Source organism: Biomphalaria glabrata, chromosome 1, assembly GCF_947242115.1.
Source record: "Biomphalaria glabrata chromosome 1, xgBioGlab47.1, whole genome shotgun sequence".
NCBI classification, from domain to species: domain Eukaryota; kingdom Metazoa; phylum Mollusca; class Gastropoda; family Planorbidae; genus Biomphalaria; species Biomphalaria glabrata.
Genome location: NC_074711.1, coordinates 57,006,237 through 57,021,950, shown reverse-complemented (window position 1 = coordinate 57,021,950; position 15,714 = coordinate 57,006,237). Strand labels below are relative to the sequence as shown.

The following is a 15,714-nucleotide window of genomic DNA, read 5'->3' as shown; positions in this document are numbered from 1 at the left end:
ATTAATCTGCTTCCTCCAGCCCCATAAGCTGTACGTGAGGTGTGCACAGGATTACATTCGTCAGTTTTCTCTCCCTTTTTTTGTTGAATGTAGGCCTACAAGAAATTAAATAATTTATTTTCGTTTCCACTAAAAAATTGCATCAATTTTTTCTTTCATTGTTTTCTTTTGATTTAGGCAATATTAAAACCCACATTCACGTTATAATGTGGTTTAACAATAATTACAAAGCAAAATTAAAGACCAAAATAATGGATAAAAACTATCTCTTGTTCTATACATAAATAATACTGTTGTAACTCTAGGTTAGGCACTCAACGAATAGGCATGCAACTCAACACAGTGTAACAGGAAATAAATACAGGTGTTTATTCACTAGGACAAACACATAGCATCCTTCAGCTTCCTCAGAGTCTTTCTACTAATTTACCAGTCCTTTAGACAGCAACCCGAATGTGGACCAACGACAGCCTTCCCCGCTTCGCTCCAGGTCCCTTCTACAACCTTCAGGCAGCACCAAAAGCTGGCTTCTTAGTTTCCAAACATTCAGACTCTTCACAATCCCTGATGCAATGTTATTATCTCCGTTCTAGTCTCTTCCTGTTTACGTTCACTAGTGCGCTAGTGCGCACCTCAAGCACTGGTGCAAGGCAGGGTTACAACAATACGTTAGACACAAACACACATGCACAACATAGACACATATCGTTCTTCTGTAAAGGAATAGTACAATTAATATAAGCAATGTGTCCAAAACATTTCGCGCCAAAAACGATCATCGTGCCAAAACGGCTGCGCTAAAACGTCCTGCTTCGGACAATAGACGTTCAGGTTTTTGTCTTCTAAGTCTGGATCACACACGTGTGACATGTTCTCTAGGCTGATGGCCTTTGGATGCGTGCTACGCTCGTTGAATTGTCTTCTTGATTGGTTTACTTGTATACTTTTTATTTATTTATTTATAGTTGCTTCTTCATCCTTAATATACCAACAAAGTAAAAAAAAAAATAATAATGGTGATTAAAAAAAAAAACCTATACAACCTGATTTGAAAAGAACAGAAAACTTTGCCGATGTGAGCCCTTGTCATTTTGGTTCTTTGTTGAGGGCCTCCAAAATATCCAGCTTCTATAAAGGTTGATTTGTGTTCGAAAAAAAAAAGGAGAACATTGTTCTATTAAAATAAACACTTGTGTTTTGCTTGCAAGTAACCCAATATAAACATTTCATACTGGAAATTTTGTTGGTTTGTGATAAAAAAACAACAACTTAATGTTAGAGGCAATATGGAAAAAGAAAACAAACAAAATTTTAAAATACTTTAAAAAACAACCAAGCTTGAAAAAGAAAAAAAAACACTAATAGTTTCTTTTTTTTTTTTTTTTGCCAGCTTTTTTTTTTTTCTTTCGACTCTATCCTAGGAAGGAAAAAAAAAGGTCGGGCCTATTTAATAGTTTTGAGAAGGACAAGGAAGACAAGTGGAAGAACAGACAGACAAAAGAAAATTAAAAGCAGCTTTTTGCTATTAACAAAAAACCAGACATTCAACTTTGTATTTGGGCCTTTCATTCAAGTCTTTTATTTTCTCAATCTTTGCCTCCTACTCGGTAACTGGAGTAGTCGTGAACTTGTGTGTATCCTCTGCCCTAGAGATCGCGAGCTCTGCAAGGGGGACAGTACTTGACTTGAAATGTGCAGGTATGCCGAAGAACAATAAAATGTTTAGATTCAGAAAATTAAGGCCTATAATCGTGCTAATTAAGAATACAAATACTTGCGTGGGGGGGGGGGGGGGGGTGCGAAATACTAAAACGCAATCCATTGAAAGAATCAATACAATGATCGAATCAGGTCTTATTATTTTCTTTATCATCATTATTATTATTCTTTTGGCATATCAAGGGAAAGAAGCTACAAAAAAAAAAAATCATTATACAAGTAGACCAATTAAGAAGACAATTTAACTAGCGTAGCACACATCCAACGACCATCCGACCTAGATAGCAGGCTACACGTGTAAACAAGCAATTCACACACACTTATCACCCAGTGTTCGCCCAAGCAGTTCCACAAAATCAATACGTTTCTCTACTGGCGACCTCTGTGAGTACTTCGACTCGGATAACAGACGACACTCAGATTTGTTTCCCGAGATGATTATTGCACGTCCAATCGTCCATCATTTAATTCAGATAATATCACTGTACATTAAAGTATTGATCCTGAACAGTATTCCCCTTTAAATTTTCTTTTGAGAAATTGCATAGAGCTTAAAAAAAAAAAAAAAACATTTTTATCGATAGTACGGCTGGTTGTAAATTGGAGTATGCATCGTTGGCTAAAGTCGATACCGGTACAGTGTATAGACTAGATCTTGGTCTAGATTTTGACGTCTTGAAATCGGCACTGGAAAAGAAAAGAAACAAAGTAAGGTAAGATTTTAATTAGGTTACTTATTGATACAATGTCCATGGTAGAATAAGATTAAATAGTTTTCATTTCTATGAACATTAATGTGAATGAATTGTGTGAATTCATTAATCTATGAACATTATGAGCCTATTAAGTTTAATTAAAGATTTACTGTGCAGAGGCGTGCATGTCTTCATTAGTATGGCGGGCTTGTGTGTATGAGGCTGGAGAGTTAGCTAGACTTGATCATCTGACATTCAAATAAGATATTTCTTGTTTAGTGCTATTATTAGGCCTATCTATTAGGCCCTATATATAAGCTTAAATATTTTTAAAAACTTTTTTTCCCTTAAGTGTTGATTGTCTAGTAATAAAATAAAAAATTAATCTGTGTGTATGTGGGCGGGGGTACGCAAAAATACCTTTAAAAAAAAGATTTAAAAAATGCCCTAAAACTGAAGAATTTCCACCAAAATAAGAACACAAGACACTCAGAGGAAAAATACCCACATCTCTTACAGAAACTGCATTTTAGCCCAATCTTAAATGTAATATTAAGTGACTTTCGTGCTGCTATTGTAGTTGGCAAACTCTGTAGTGTGTGTTTACTCCTTACCTCCCTTACCATATTCCTTCGCAAATATTTTACGTAGATTATATATCTATATTTCACAGTGACAGAAATTTGGAACACAAATGGCTAGAAGTTCCGCTACTCTTACGATCCAGGATTGTCTCACATGTTTCATCTGTGGGAACATTTTCCGGAAGCCACGGATCCTTCAATGTGGGCACACATTCTGCGGCGAATGTCTAGGCAAACTGAAGAATGACCTTTTGAGAGACGGTACTCTATCTAAATGTGATTTGGTTTCAGACGTATATGCAGACAGTACTGATACAGTCGACGTGTCTTTGAGCAGCTCTTACTATGCAGACACTGCCAGCAATTCTTTAACAAACCAAGATACTGGCTCTAATTGTTATAGACCTCTCTCGTCCAGCAGAAACCAGAGCCGAGCAATGGCCGAAGCTACGAACGGGATTCCCCGAAGCAACACTTTCGTCCGAGAAAAACAGCCAAGCTGTTCAGAGCAGAGCCACTCGAGGAACAGTGCCCCTGCCAACATTGGCTCCGCTTACAATAATGTGTGTTCAAAGTGCGGTACCGCTTCACCAGCGACTCTACCCCGTTCGAGAAAGTCGTCACAAAGTCCGTCCCCAACTCTCAAGCCCAAAGACACCCAAGCATCACCTCGATGGAACACAAGTCCCAAAAGATCGACAGAGTCCGTGTGCTCTTTTGAACAAAAGCACGGAAAGGAAATGGAGTTGTTCGTCTGCCCGATTCCTGAGTGTAACTATGCGCTGAGAGTCATGAATTTGGCCAGATGGTCGCCCAAAAATATCATTGTTGCGGATATTTCTTCAGTCTGGAGAAAGTTACAAGAGAATAGAAAGGTAAAATTTGGGTGAAATTCTTATATTTGTATTAAATATTTATATGAATTAGGCTGTTAAGTCGAGATCTGTGGGCATGTAAGACCTGGCCATGTTTTTTTTTTTACTGGAAACAAAATGTGAATCGCTAAATCAGGTTTTAGTTACTTTTCAAAGCCATGTAGTATATCTACTCTATAAGTATGACGCAGTTAAAAAGTTTCGCATTTTTATTTTAGCGAATAACAGAACGGTTTCATATTAGGCTTAATAGGTCTACAAGGGATCCATCATTCCATCATATTGAATATAATTGATACCGGTTAATCGGATTACATCGGAACCCGCACGTTTTGTTGTTTGTTTGTACAATTTTTTTACGTTTCAAATGTTCCTTCCGAGTTGAAGATAATCTACATCCTAGCCCAAACCTCCCACAAGACGACGGGGGTTGGCAGCGGGAACAGGTTATGATCGCGAGACCATCGAGACAACCGAAATACAGTCCAGCGCGCTAACTGCATGACCAGGCAGTCATCCAGCTGGTTCGATTATAAACATGCCCTATATTGGCCTACAAGACGGGGCGTGCTATAGTTAATGTAACCTATAAAATGTTAATTAATTCCTTATTGTGCGATATATTCTTATGCGTTCTTTTGAAGGATTGCAATCAAACAAAATCACCACAAACATAGGCCTACAGCACAGCCTTTCGATTGCTTTTATTTTACTCCTGCAAGAAAGACATCAACACAGAGGAATCCTCACTTTCCTGGTGTGTGTTTCTCTGCAATTCGAGCAAATATTGCATCTTCTTAATCTTAATATTTCATCGTTGTATTGTAGCTCGGTGTTGATGGACACAATTCTTCGTAATTCCGACTTTTTAAGCTTCCTTTTCTAATTCGCACTTACGTTCTTTTTTTGGTGCGTTAAAAATAAATTTCGGTCCAAATAAGCGAACAACATTAAACCATGGAACTATACTAATGGAACACCAGCTTCGAGTTTTTTACAAAGACAAAGAGAGTCGAAGTGCCGTCGCGCATCTTTTTTCGCGCACCATACCAATTTGAAAAATCGATGAGGATGCCAAAGAAGAAATTTACTCCGAGAGCCACTTGGATTGACCTTCATTGAGAGTAAAACTTCCCCACACTATATTTTATTAGATCTGTAAAAACTTTATCCATTTTCTGACTATCTGATAAAATAGATACAATTTCCCTGAATAAGAGATCGTCACAAAAGTTATTTTTTTCGATCACCCTATAAAATGCCACTTATTTTCCAAAAAATAGAATCTAAATTCCGAAAATACAATCTTTCAGTGTTTCTGTGTTTGGTTTATTTACACTAAATCTGGATGAAGACCTGTCTACCGTTCCGCTAAATGCGTATTTGTTACGATATACTAAATTGCACGAAATAAAAATAGGAGGCCTAATTCAGTTTTGACACTCCAAGCTACGCATTTCTAATCGTTTTTTTTTTAATTATCGAAAGGACTAGGCTATAGGCATACACGTCTCGTGGGAAACAAAGAAAAAGTTAATCTTGATAATATTGTAGCCTAAATAAAATGACAAAAAAAAAAAAAAAAAAAAAAACAACTATAGCCTAATCTAAAATGAAATAGATCTAGAGCTAGATTTTCTTGGACGAATGATATAAAATAAGTATAAATAATAAGTCATATGAATCTGATAGATCTAAAACAAATACTGATAGAGTCATTCATTAATTAATTATTAGAATTACTTGACTACCAACTGGGTATTTTTATTGCCAAAATACAATGTATTTTATGTGCATTTATTAAAAACAACAACCAAAAATTAAGCGTTTGACGCAACTAGATCTAATATTAGTAATATATAGATTCTACTTCTAGATCCAGAAAGCTACTTCTCTAATTCAGTTTTCTAGTTTAATTCTAGTTAGATCTAGATGTCTAGACCACTAGATCTAAATCTAGCCAGGGTTTTGGTAATAGGCGATATTATGCCGCCCACGCCTGATCCGGTTCTTTCTGTGGTCCTACCGTAGACCATAGGCTCATAAACCTACCCTCCAAAGCTGTACCATCGCAAATTAATATTAAGCCGAAAAAAAAAATTTAGTTTTTACGGTTCCTTATTATTGCTGTAATAGAGGCAACGCCATATTGTTATGATGTTCTGGAGAGGAAGTAAATAAAAAAATGTCACTGAACTATATATCGTTTGGAGCCCTATATTATAGTTTAGGATTAGGTTAAGTAGGATCAAAATAAAAGGTTTACTGCTAGGTTTAGGGTTAGTTTAGAATAAGAATTAGGTAATAGAATTAGGGTTAGGTTTAGAATTAGGTTTAGGGTTAGTATTTAGGTTTAGGTTTAGTACTAGGTTTAGGGAATTAAGTTTAGGGTTAGGTTTAGTATTTAGGTTTAGGGATAGGGTTAGTGCTAGGTTTAGGGTTAGGTTTAGTATTTAGGTTTAGGGTTAGTGCTAGGTTTAGGGTTAGGTTTAGTGCTAGGTTTAGGGTTAGATTTAAGGTTAGGGTTAGGCTTCACTAAACGTATTCTAAACCGAACCCTAATCCTAAAACTAACCCTAATTCTAAACCTAACCCAAACCCCTAACCCTAAACCTAGCAGTAAAACTAACCCTAATTCTAAACCTAATCTTAAACCTAGCACTAAACCTAACCCTAAACCTAATTCTAACCCTAACCCTAATTCTAACCCTAACCCTAATTCTAACCCTAATTCTAAACCTAATAATCCTAATCCTAAACCTAACCCTAAACCTAATTCTAACCCTAACCCTAATTCTAAACCTAATCCTAACCCTAAACCTAATTCTAACCCTAATTCTAAACCTAATCCTAAACCTAACCCTAAACCTAATTCCAACCCTAACCCTAAAGCTAGCACTAAATCTAAATTTTGATCATACTAAATTCCATCAAAATAATATATAGTTCAGTGATACTTGATCTTAGTTTATTGTTTTTTAAACTTCTGGGATGGAGAGTTACATCCTCTTAAGAACGTAGTAAACAAAATGGCGTATTTTTCATTACAACAATGATAAAAGAACTTGAAAACTAAATATTTTTTTTTCGGCTTAATATTAATTTGCGATGATACAGCTTTGGAGGGTAGGTTTAGGAGCTTATTGTCTACAGTAAGACCACAGAAAGAACCGGATCAGGCGTGGGCGGCATAATATCGCCTATTACCAGGGTTTTTGTCATGGAATAGATTTATAAAACTTCAGCCACCTACTGATCACGATATGACAGATAGGCCTACTCTCTCTACTACTAGACTCTAGATTTATATAGTACAAGTAGTTGAAGTAGATCACTACATTTAACTAGATGATTACTAGATCACAGTAAAATTCAATGTGTACTTCCGACTTTAGCTCAACAAACAAGTCTACTCCAAAGTATAGATCTACTAGTAAAGTCACAAAGTGTAAAGGATCATTATATATTCACATAAAAAAAATTATAGGCCTAAAATGAATCGAATAATCAGTCACTAATTTGAATAATCAGTAATCTAAATTGTTTTTTGTTTTTTTTTAAATGGCAAATGTTATTGATGACTTCTGACTTGTAAACCAGTTGCAGAGATTCTAGTTTTTATTTTGATGACATGTTACGATATATCAATGATATTTAGATAAACCTAGTGGAACAGACAGAAGGACCATTTAATATAAGGCAAAGAAGTAAGATGTTTATAATCCATCAAACTATGATCAAACTCACAGAGGACTTGTGTCATTTGTGACGGCATTTCATGCATTTACAGAAGCTACAAACTATTCTACAAAAATGATAGGCTTGTCTTTGATTCCGAAGACTTATGAGGAATGCTATGTTTCCAGTGGCTACTCAGCCCCAGCTGTGACCTACATATTATGCCACACTGAGCACAGGCATAACCATTGTCCACCTGTGGTAGAATCAGTTGTTTTTTTTCTTTTTGCCGTCTACCCTCGGCAATTAATTTTCATTGGTGTATACCACACCTTTGTAAGTGACCTCCAGCTGTCTCGCTCTGAAGCTGTATGCAACCAAGTGCTCTCTTATTCTATATCAGTTAAAGCAAGTTGGCGCCTAAGCTTGTCTTTAAAGCATTTCTGTGGTACCTCTTTATGTGCATATGACATGTTAGGCAAATAGGTTTCGGAATATATAGGTGTTTAAAATGAAACTCCAAACATCTGGACTTCCAGTAACCAAGAAAATAAGCTTAGGATTCAAAGAGACGACACTGGCATTTCAGCTAAGACAATCAGTAAAATTAATAGCAACTTTAATTGCAGTCCACCAAACAAGATAAAAAGAAACAAGTGTGGCTTCAATAGCATTGATGATATTTAGTTTACTTTTATCTCATTTACTAGTATTACTATTTCATTGACTAAGGTTTTTTATTGTCAAATATGCATAAGTACATGTACTAGTTCCTGCAATTTGATGAAAAATAATAATTAAATTGTGTGTAGTCTATATAGAAATGTTTATAAGAGATGACAGCTTAGCTTAATTTACTTAATTTCAAAACTATGATTTTGTGTTCTGACTCTACTCTAAATAAATTATATTTTATTTTAAGAATGCAAAGTTGGAAATTCTGTTCTGATGAAAAAAAATTATTAAAATAAAGTAGATGTTTATGGTTTCTTTGTATTTATTTTTAAATTATTTATTCATTAAAAATTAATTGTTCATTAACATTTACTTGAAGTAAAGATCAAAAACACCAATTCATGCAGATCACAGCCCATCACTTAAATGTATTTACTGTCAATTCTACACACTATTCATTTCAAAATGTTGCTTTAAATTGTTATATGACACAATCAAAGTACTGGTACCTCACATTGATGTAGGCCTAAAGCACCTGAAATAATGACAAATTTTCATTCAATAACTTGTACTGTCATTTATTATCAGACGTGTTAAAACTAATGACCTGTATCATCATCATTGGCCTCCTTCAGTCGTAGAAATAGAAAGACTAAGGTTTCATCTCAGAGCACACTTCCTCGTGTGGTTGGGGAGCCCTATTTCGGAGAGACACTCCTGTCCACAGATAGCGCAGGTTAAGGTGGCTTTTGCTTAGGTGGTAGGAAGGAGCTGGCAGTTTTTCGGATTGTACGTTTTTCTTCCTGAGCTGAGACCTATGTACTTTCACTGGCCATAGCTTTCTTGGTCACTGTCTCTCCATCTGTTGCGGTCTAAAGCTATGTCTTCCCAATTGTCAGTATTGATGTTCACTGATTTGAGGTCACGTTTTATTACATCTATGTAATGGAAGTGGGGGCGACCAGTTTTTCTTGTGTCAGTAGTGTGTTAAAACTAATGACCTGTGTATATAATTTATTAAGCAGGAGCATCAACAAATCTTGAACAATAATTGTCTACAGAAAAACTTTATTCTTATCCAAACAATATACATTTACAATGTATTTAAGCAGGTTAATTTATATTTATACAAATCTATATGGCCTAAAGATTATAGATAGCATATTTTGATGTGTGAATACCAAGTTACATTATTACATGAAAATAGTGTACTCATTTTTAAAATATTCTGGGTAATAAAAATAAAAAACTAATGATACAATAAAATTGAAGCATTAGTCAAAAAAAGAAAAATTTCACTCAAGATCTATGTGAACTCTGCTTGAAAATTAATTAATTAATTTTGAAATTAATTTAAAAAAAAATTATGGTTCTTTAGTCAATGGAATGATAGCAGCAATTATTCAACAATTTCATGATTATCCATTCATTTCAATATACTTATAACTGAAAAATAATTCATAAGGTTTAGATACAACCATTTGAAATAATGATTATAATTTTTTTCTTAATTTGCTTAATTCAAATCTAATATAAACAAGATTTCCTCTGTCAAGAAACTTATGAGGGAACAACATGCATGTTCTTCTCAGTAAGTTTTGCAAAGGGAATTAAAAATATTTAATTGATGTTGCTTTTTTTTTTGCCAACATTTTAAACCTTTGCACCAGGTTTTAGTTTTAAGGAGAATGCACCATATTTTATGTTTACTTTTGTTAGATTCTTATTTTAATTTTAAAAAAGTAAAATTTCCCTTACCACTCATCCACTGCACTCCCTCTTGTTTTAATGCGGCTCAGATTAATAGTTTTCAAGTACAATATCAAACAGATTTAAAGAAATACTAAATCCAAACCTGTTGGCTGAATGACAGGATATACATAAATATGTATACAGCTTACAGTATAATATATATATCTTAAATTAAAATTGGTCCAAGACTTTTATTTTGCAACATGATGGGATTTTCCTTTCTGGTGGTGCTATGCAGGAGTCCAAGAATCTCATCTTTTCTCATAACAGAAAGTTATCTAGTTATAAAAATAAATAAAAGGATTTAAAAAAAAATTAAAAAATATGTGTGACATATGTGTTGACCATGCTAAACATATATATGTTATTAATTATAGTTATATAATTTTGCCATTCTAAAAATAGTCTGTACCTAAAAGGAGCTACTGCGTTAATGTGTAGACATGGCCCTGACCTTAATAGTTATGAATTATTACTATAGGTGAAGGCAGATGTTCAGTTAATTTGATGCACATTGAACTAATCTAAAAGCAACTATAACATATATTATGATTTACATTTTCATGGAAAACTAGTTTTTCAAAAATACAAGTACTTCAGCTTATGAGAAAAGTACATGGGAAAAATTGCAGTACCTTACCTTTAAGAGGTGCAACCAATCATTGACTTTTCAGGAATGCATGCCTTTTTCTTGCATTTCCAAACATAACTGTAATTATACAATTAGGCATATTGGTTAATTTCTTTTGAAAACATTAAAATTAAAAAATAATATTATTAAATTGAAAACATTGTTGTATCAAACATACAAACTATCAGACAATTTTGCCTAATTTCATCTAACAGTTTATTGTAAAGGAATGGCCTGCACAACAGCCAAGGTATATTAGGCATTCATGAAAGATGAATGTGCTAAAGAGTGTTATAAATAAAAAAAAAAAACTAGAGAAAAATGTTAAATTCCATCCCAGATAATTGGATGTTGCTTGACCATGAAAATCACACAATTCATAAAACATCTATTAGATAACTAAAATAAAAATTGTATAGTAGTACTTACATTAAATATTGAATGGATGCCCAGAGAGTAGAAATAGTATAAGTATGATCCTTGAACCATTCTGGGACATCATCAGAACTGGTTGCCATGGTTCTACTTGTTAATAACTGAAACATTACAAACATTTTTTTTTATTTATAATTTATTACAGACTAGAATAGAAATGTTGCCAGGAAAAATACCAATGGTTAGAATACACCTGATGCTACTTTTGTAGCCTTATTACTGGTTAAAATGCACCAAAACTTCATTAATTAAATCTGATAAGAAACATATATGTATCACACAAGTCCAAGTTTATCAGAGTGTCATAGCAAATAATTAACTAGATATGTGAGTTTTAAATTATAGCACTGAATTTCAGGGGATAGATCCAACTTGACACCACATCATTTATTATTTCATGAACTCATGGGTCTGGGTATGGCATGGAATGGAAACTATTATTTAATATATATGGGGTGTAGGCAAGGCATGGATTATAAATTGTCTTGTATAGATTAGATTGGGTAAAACTGCCAATCGAAGGTAACTTTTACTGATAGATCTGGATCAATTATAAATTTATGGGATCTAGGCCTGCATAAATTGTATCTTTTATTTATATATTTTATGTACATATATAACTAGTCTAGAATCTATAATTATATCTTAATAATAATTTTTGTAGATGTCATATAATATCTAACATATTAAGTATAGATCAGTAGATTTAGAATTTTAGCTATAGTGGAATATTTTTATATCCTAATCTGAACTGGATCTATATATCTAGAATTTAGATCAGTAGATTTAGTATTTTAGGTAGTAAAAACTTTTATATATTCTAAATCTAAACTGGATCTAGATCTAATTAATCGAGAAGCTTAGATATAGAAGACTAGTTGTAAAGATTTGACTACACTATGGCTAATGCACTAGCTTAGTAGGCCTACTAGATAGATCAAGAGACATAGTACTAATAGACTCGTCTTGCCTCGTTGGGCCTCTCAAATCAGCTACAGACTTTAGAGACAATTTAGGAAGGTGAATATCAATCCAATTCAAAGATCTACAATCTACATGTTAGAGTCTAACTAGAGATGCTAGATCTAGACAATCTAGTCTAGAAGGCTTATCAATAAAAAATAAAATCAATCATTTCTAAAGTTTGTAAAATTATATGTAGATCTAATCTATCTATTTATAATATAATAAAAATCTATGTCTACTTTTTAAATATTTAAAATGATATGGCTGATGATATTAATTATTTTGAGACATTGACATACTGTCACATACAAAGTAACAAAATAATTAGATCTTATACTAACTCATAGACTCATACCATATTGTATTAAACCTTCGAGTTTACGTTCCACTATCTTGACTTGACTATATTGACTAAATAAAGGGCACTATGATTATAGATGTAGATTATTATCTATGATGATGATGTTTATCAACTGGTAGATCTGTAAGTAGTATCGTCACTTTAAGTATAATCAGTATAACCACTGCATTCGTTTCATTCACTGTCTGTATCAATAATCGTGTGAATGTGATGTGAAAGTGAAGTCTAGATTTAGATAGAATTGATAGATTATAGATCTACTATTAAAAAGTATTAACTATACTTAATACTAACTATAGTGTCTATACTATAGTATAGCCAGTATGACTCGTATGAGTATACTCATATACTGTAAAAGTGTATAATAGTAAGTATAAGTATAGCTATAGACAGACTAGATTCTAGACTAGACTAGATCTATAAATATTCATATTGACAATTATTGATCTCATGTATGGTCTAGATCTAGATAAAATAGAGTGGATCTCATGTCTGTCTATATTAGATCTATTGATTTTTTTTTAAAACGTTAAATAAATCTAGACCTTAGTCTTTAACTTTAGTCTAGGTGTTGTAGATCTATATTATTCTAGATATTATACAAGAGATCTAGAATCTAGATCAATATAAGTTCGGTTTTTTAAAAATTCGCATTCAAAATTTTAAATACCCAGATTTAAGTATTTATATACCCATATTGGTAGGTCCGAGTTAATCATTTATTAGATCTATTAAAGCATGTCTATATACAAGATTATTATTTTAAAAATATATTATTATATAAAAGATATAGTTATGAATATTTACTTTAAAAAATTAAACAAAATGAATTTTTTCACTTTTGCCAATTAACACTCTGGCTAGCAAAAAGGATGACTCCTCAAAACTGTGAAAAGACGATAACTGCATGAGTTGGTTTGGAATTGTATTTTGTAAGATTAATTTTCAAAACATATCCTTCATGAGAGAGAACGAAAAAAGGTTGTCAAAAAAAAAAAAAAAGCTGGCTGGACTACGCAAATAATGGACCAGCCTCTCTCTCTTGATATCTTGTTAAGAACATTGGTGACCGGGAAAAGTGGATGGTTTTGTTGCGCGGGACAGATGATAAAAATGACATGTACATAAAAAAAATTCCAGATTTTGTGTAAAATACCCAAATGAGGAAGTACTGGAAACACCTATTTTAACGAAGTGGCCTTAAAAAAAAATCTTTTGTGACGATCCATTATTCAGGGAAATTGTATCTATTTTATCAGATAGTCAGAAAATGGATAAAGTTTTTACAGATCTAATAAAATATAGTGTGGGGAAGTTTTACTCTCAATGAAGGTCAATCCAAGTGACTCTCGGAGTAAATTTCTTCTTTGGCATCCTCATCGATTTTTCAAATTGGTATGTTGCGCGAAAATGATGCGCGACGGCACTCTGATCATAAAATCTCGAAGCTGGTGTTCCATTAGTATAGTTCCATGATTAAACCATATTTAAACCATGATGATTAAACCATGTTTAAACCATTAGTATAGTTCCATGATTAAACCATTTAAAAGTATATAATGTAAACTCGGTCTAAATAAACTGCTGGTTTGATAAATAGTGTCCGATTAACCGGATTCAACATACTTTAAAACCCAACTTTAAGTCTGTGGTGATACGCAGCGATAACATTAGGCTACCGAAAAAAAGAGGCAACAATGAGGTGCGCCCTTGTGTGTAGAACAAACAAAATGAGGGCTTACAACGAAATTAGTTAAGGAAGAGGAAAAACAAAACAACAACAAAAATAACGAAGGTAACGCAGTTAATGTTTTTACACAAACTCATCTGCTGCTCCCGTGGTTCCGCTGTTTGGAAGTAATTAAAGTAACGAGTTAGGTTTTGATATTTTAAGCACTATGAATATATAAGGTTTAAGTTAAATTATGTGCTCTTTTTAAACAGATTTGATATATCATTCTTTATTTATTATAGTAATTACTGTGAATATAAGGATCAAACTCAGTGTTGCAGGTGGGAATTACTTTCTAGATTGAACCAAACATCTGTTTCTATTTTAACAGGATGTCAGCACACAAACAGACATAAGTAACGAGAAATCACTTTTGGTTACCATTCCACGGTCCTTGGTCGACAGCCAACCACTTGTGCCACTGGGGCAGAGACGGCGCCACTCATCCTTGATGGACATGGCCATGCAGAGTACAGCAAGTCTGGAGGGAGTAAGTCGAGGCTACCTGCCCAGTGGCAGCGCTACATGGCGATCCTATGCAGCCATGTTAGGCATGAATATATTGCATCAAATAGTTCAGCTTTAAAATATATTCGCCTAATTGTTTTCTGCTTTGTAACGTTTCGTTTCGAAATAGTGTTAAACAACTATAATAAAAAATACTGCTAGATTACATTACGATATTCCTTCAGTTATCACTGAGTCTGTTGGGCCGCTGGATTTGTGGATCGTCTTTCTCCATTCCTCTCTGTACTTTTGATAGAAACTCTTTCAATGGCTGGCCCGGCCATTCTTTTATGTTGTCTTCCCATCGCTTTCAGGGCAATTCAGGGTCTGCCTTTTCTTCTTTTTCCGGGTACTGTTTCGTGAAGGGAGGTTTTTATGAGTCCCGAGGACCTTGTGATATGGCCATAGAGTTTTTCTTTGGGTTTTTCGACAGTAGTTAGCAGATCATCGTGGGGTCCTATTGTTAATCCTGTCTCTAATCTCTTCGATTGGGATGCGGTCTTTGTATGTGATACCTAGGATATTTCTGTAGCATCTCAATTCCATTGCCTGGATCATCTTCTCTAGTTCTGCAGTTTCTTACATTCTCAAACATACAAGAATGTGGCCAATGACGACAGTTTGATTTTAGTGTTGAGGGCTTTGTCTTTCTATATTGATTTGAGTTTTGCGAGTGCTGCTGTAGACTGTACAATTCACGTCCAATACTGATGTCCCACCTGTACAATTCACATCCAATACTGATGTCCCACCTGTACAATTCACATCCAATACTGATGTCCCTTTTAAAACTTTAAAGCCCTGGTGGCCATTGGTCATGATTTGTGGGTTTTTTTTTTTTTTTTTTTGGCATTGATTTGCATACCGTATGCTGCGGAAGTCTCGTCGATGCGCATCACTAAGTCAGCTACTGTCACTGCCAGACCATCAATGTCGTCCACAAAGCGGAAGTTAGTCATTCTTCTTCCTCCAATGCTTACAGAACCTCCATAGCATCTACTATTATCCTTTCAAACAAAATATTGAAAAGTGTTGGTGAAAGAAGCCGGTCTTGTTTCACCCCAACTGTGGTTTTAAACCAGTCCACAATGTTGTTGTTGAAGC

General features: G+C 34.0%; 1 protein-coding gene and 1 long non-coding RNA gene across 4 annotated transcripts; one reads left to right on the top strand and one right to left on the bottom strand.

Moving 5' to 3' along the window:
* The first annotated feature begins 2,094 nt into the window (after positions 1-2,094).
* On the top strand, positions 2,095-15,184 carry LOC129921656 (uncharacterized). Of its 2 annotated transcripts, none has more exons than XM_056003856.1 (3): positions 2,095-2,427; positions 3,088-3,873; positions 14,435-15,184. In XM_056003856.1, exons 2-3 carry the CDS (start codon positions 3,109-3,111, stop codon positions 14,687-14,689), a joined length of 1,020 nt encoding a protein of 339 aa, XP_055859831.1. In that variant the 5' UTR covers positions 2,095-2,427; positions 3,088-3,108; the 3' UTR covers positions 14,690-15,184. The 2 variants fall into 2 exon arrangements, with proteins under 2 accessions (XP_055859831.1, XP_055859824.1); XM_056003849.1 differs by having other exon boundaries at positions 2,095-2,432.
* LOC129921661 (uncharacterized) lies at positions 9,275-13,747 on the bottom strand. 2 transcript variants are annotated; one of them, XR_008773617.1, is made up of 5 exons: positions 12,917-13,747; positions 12,366-12,596; positions 11,039-11,145; positions 10,619-10,687; positions 9,275-10,256 (listed from the first exon to the last, which is right to left on the bottom strand). It is a non-coding gene; the product is annotated as an uncharacterized LOC129921661 (long non-coding RNA). The 2 variants fall into 2 exon arrangements; XR_008773613.1 differs by lacking the exon at positions 12,917-13,747 and having other exon boundaries at positions 12,366-12,759.
* Positions 15,185-15,714: the final 530 nt, after the last annotated feature.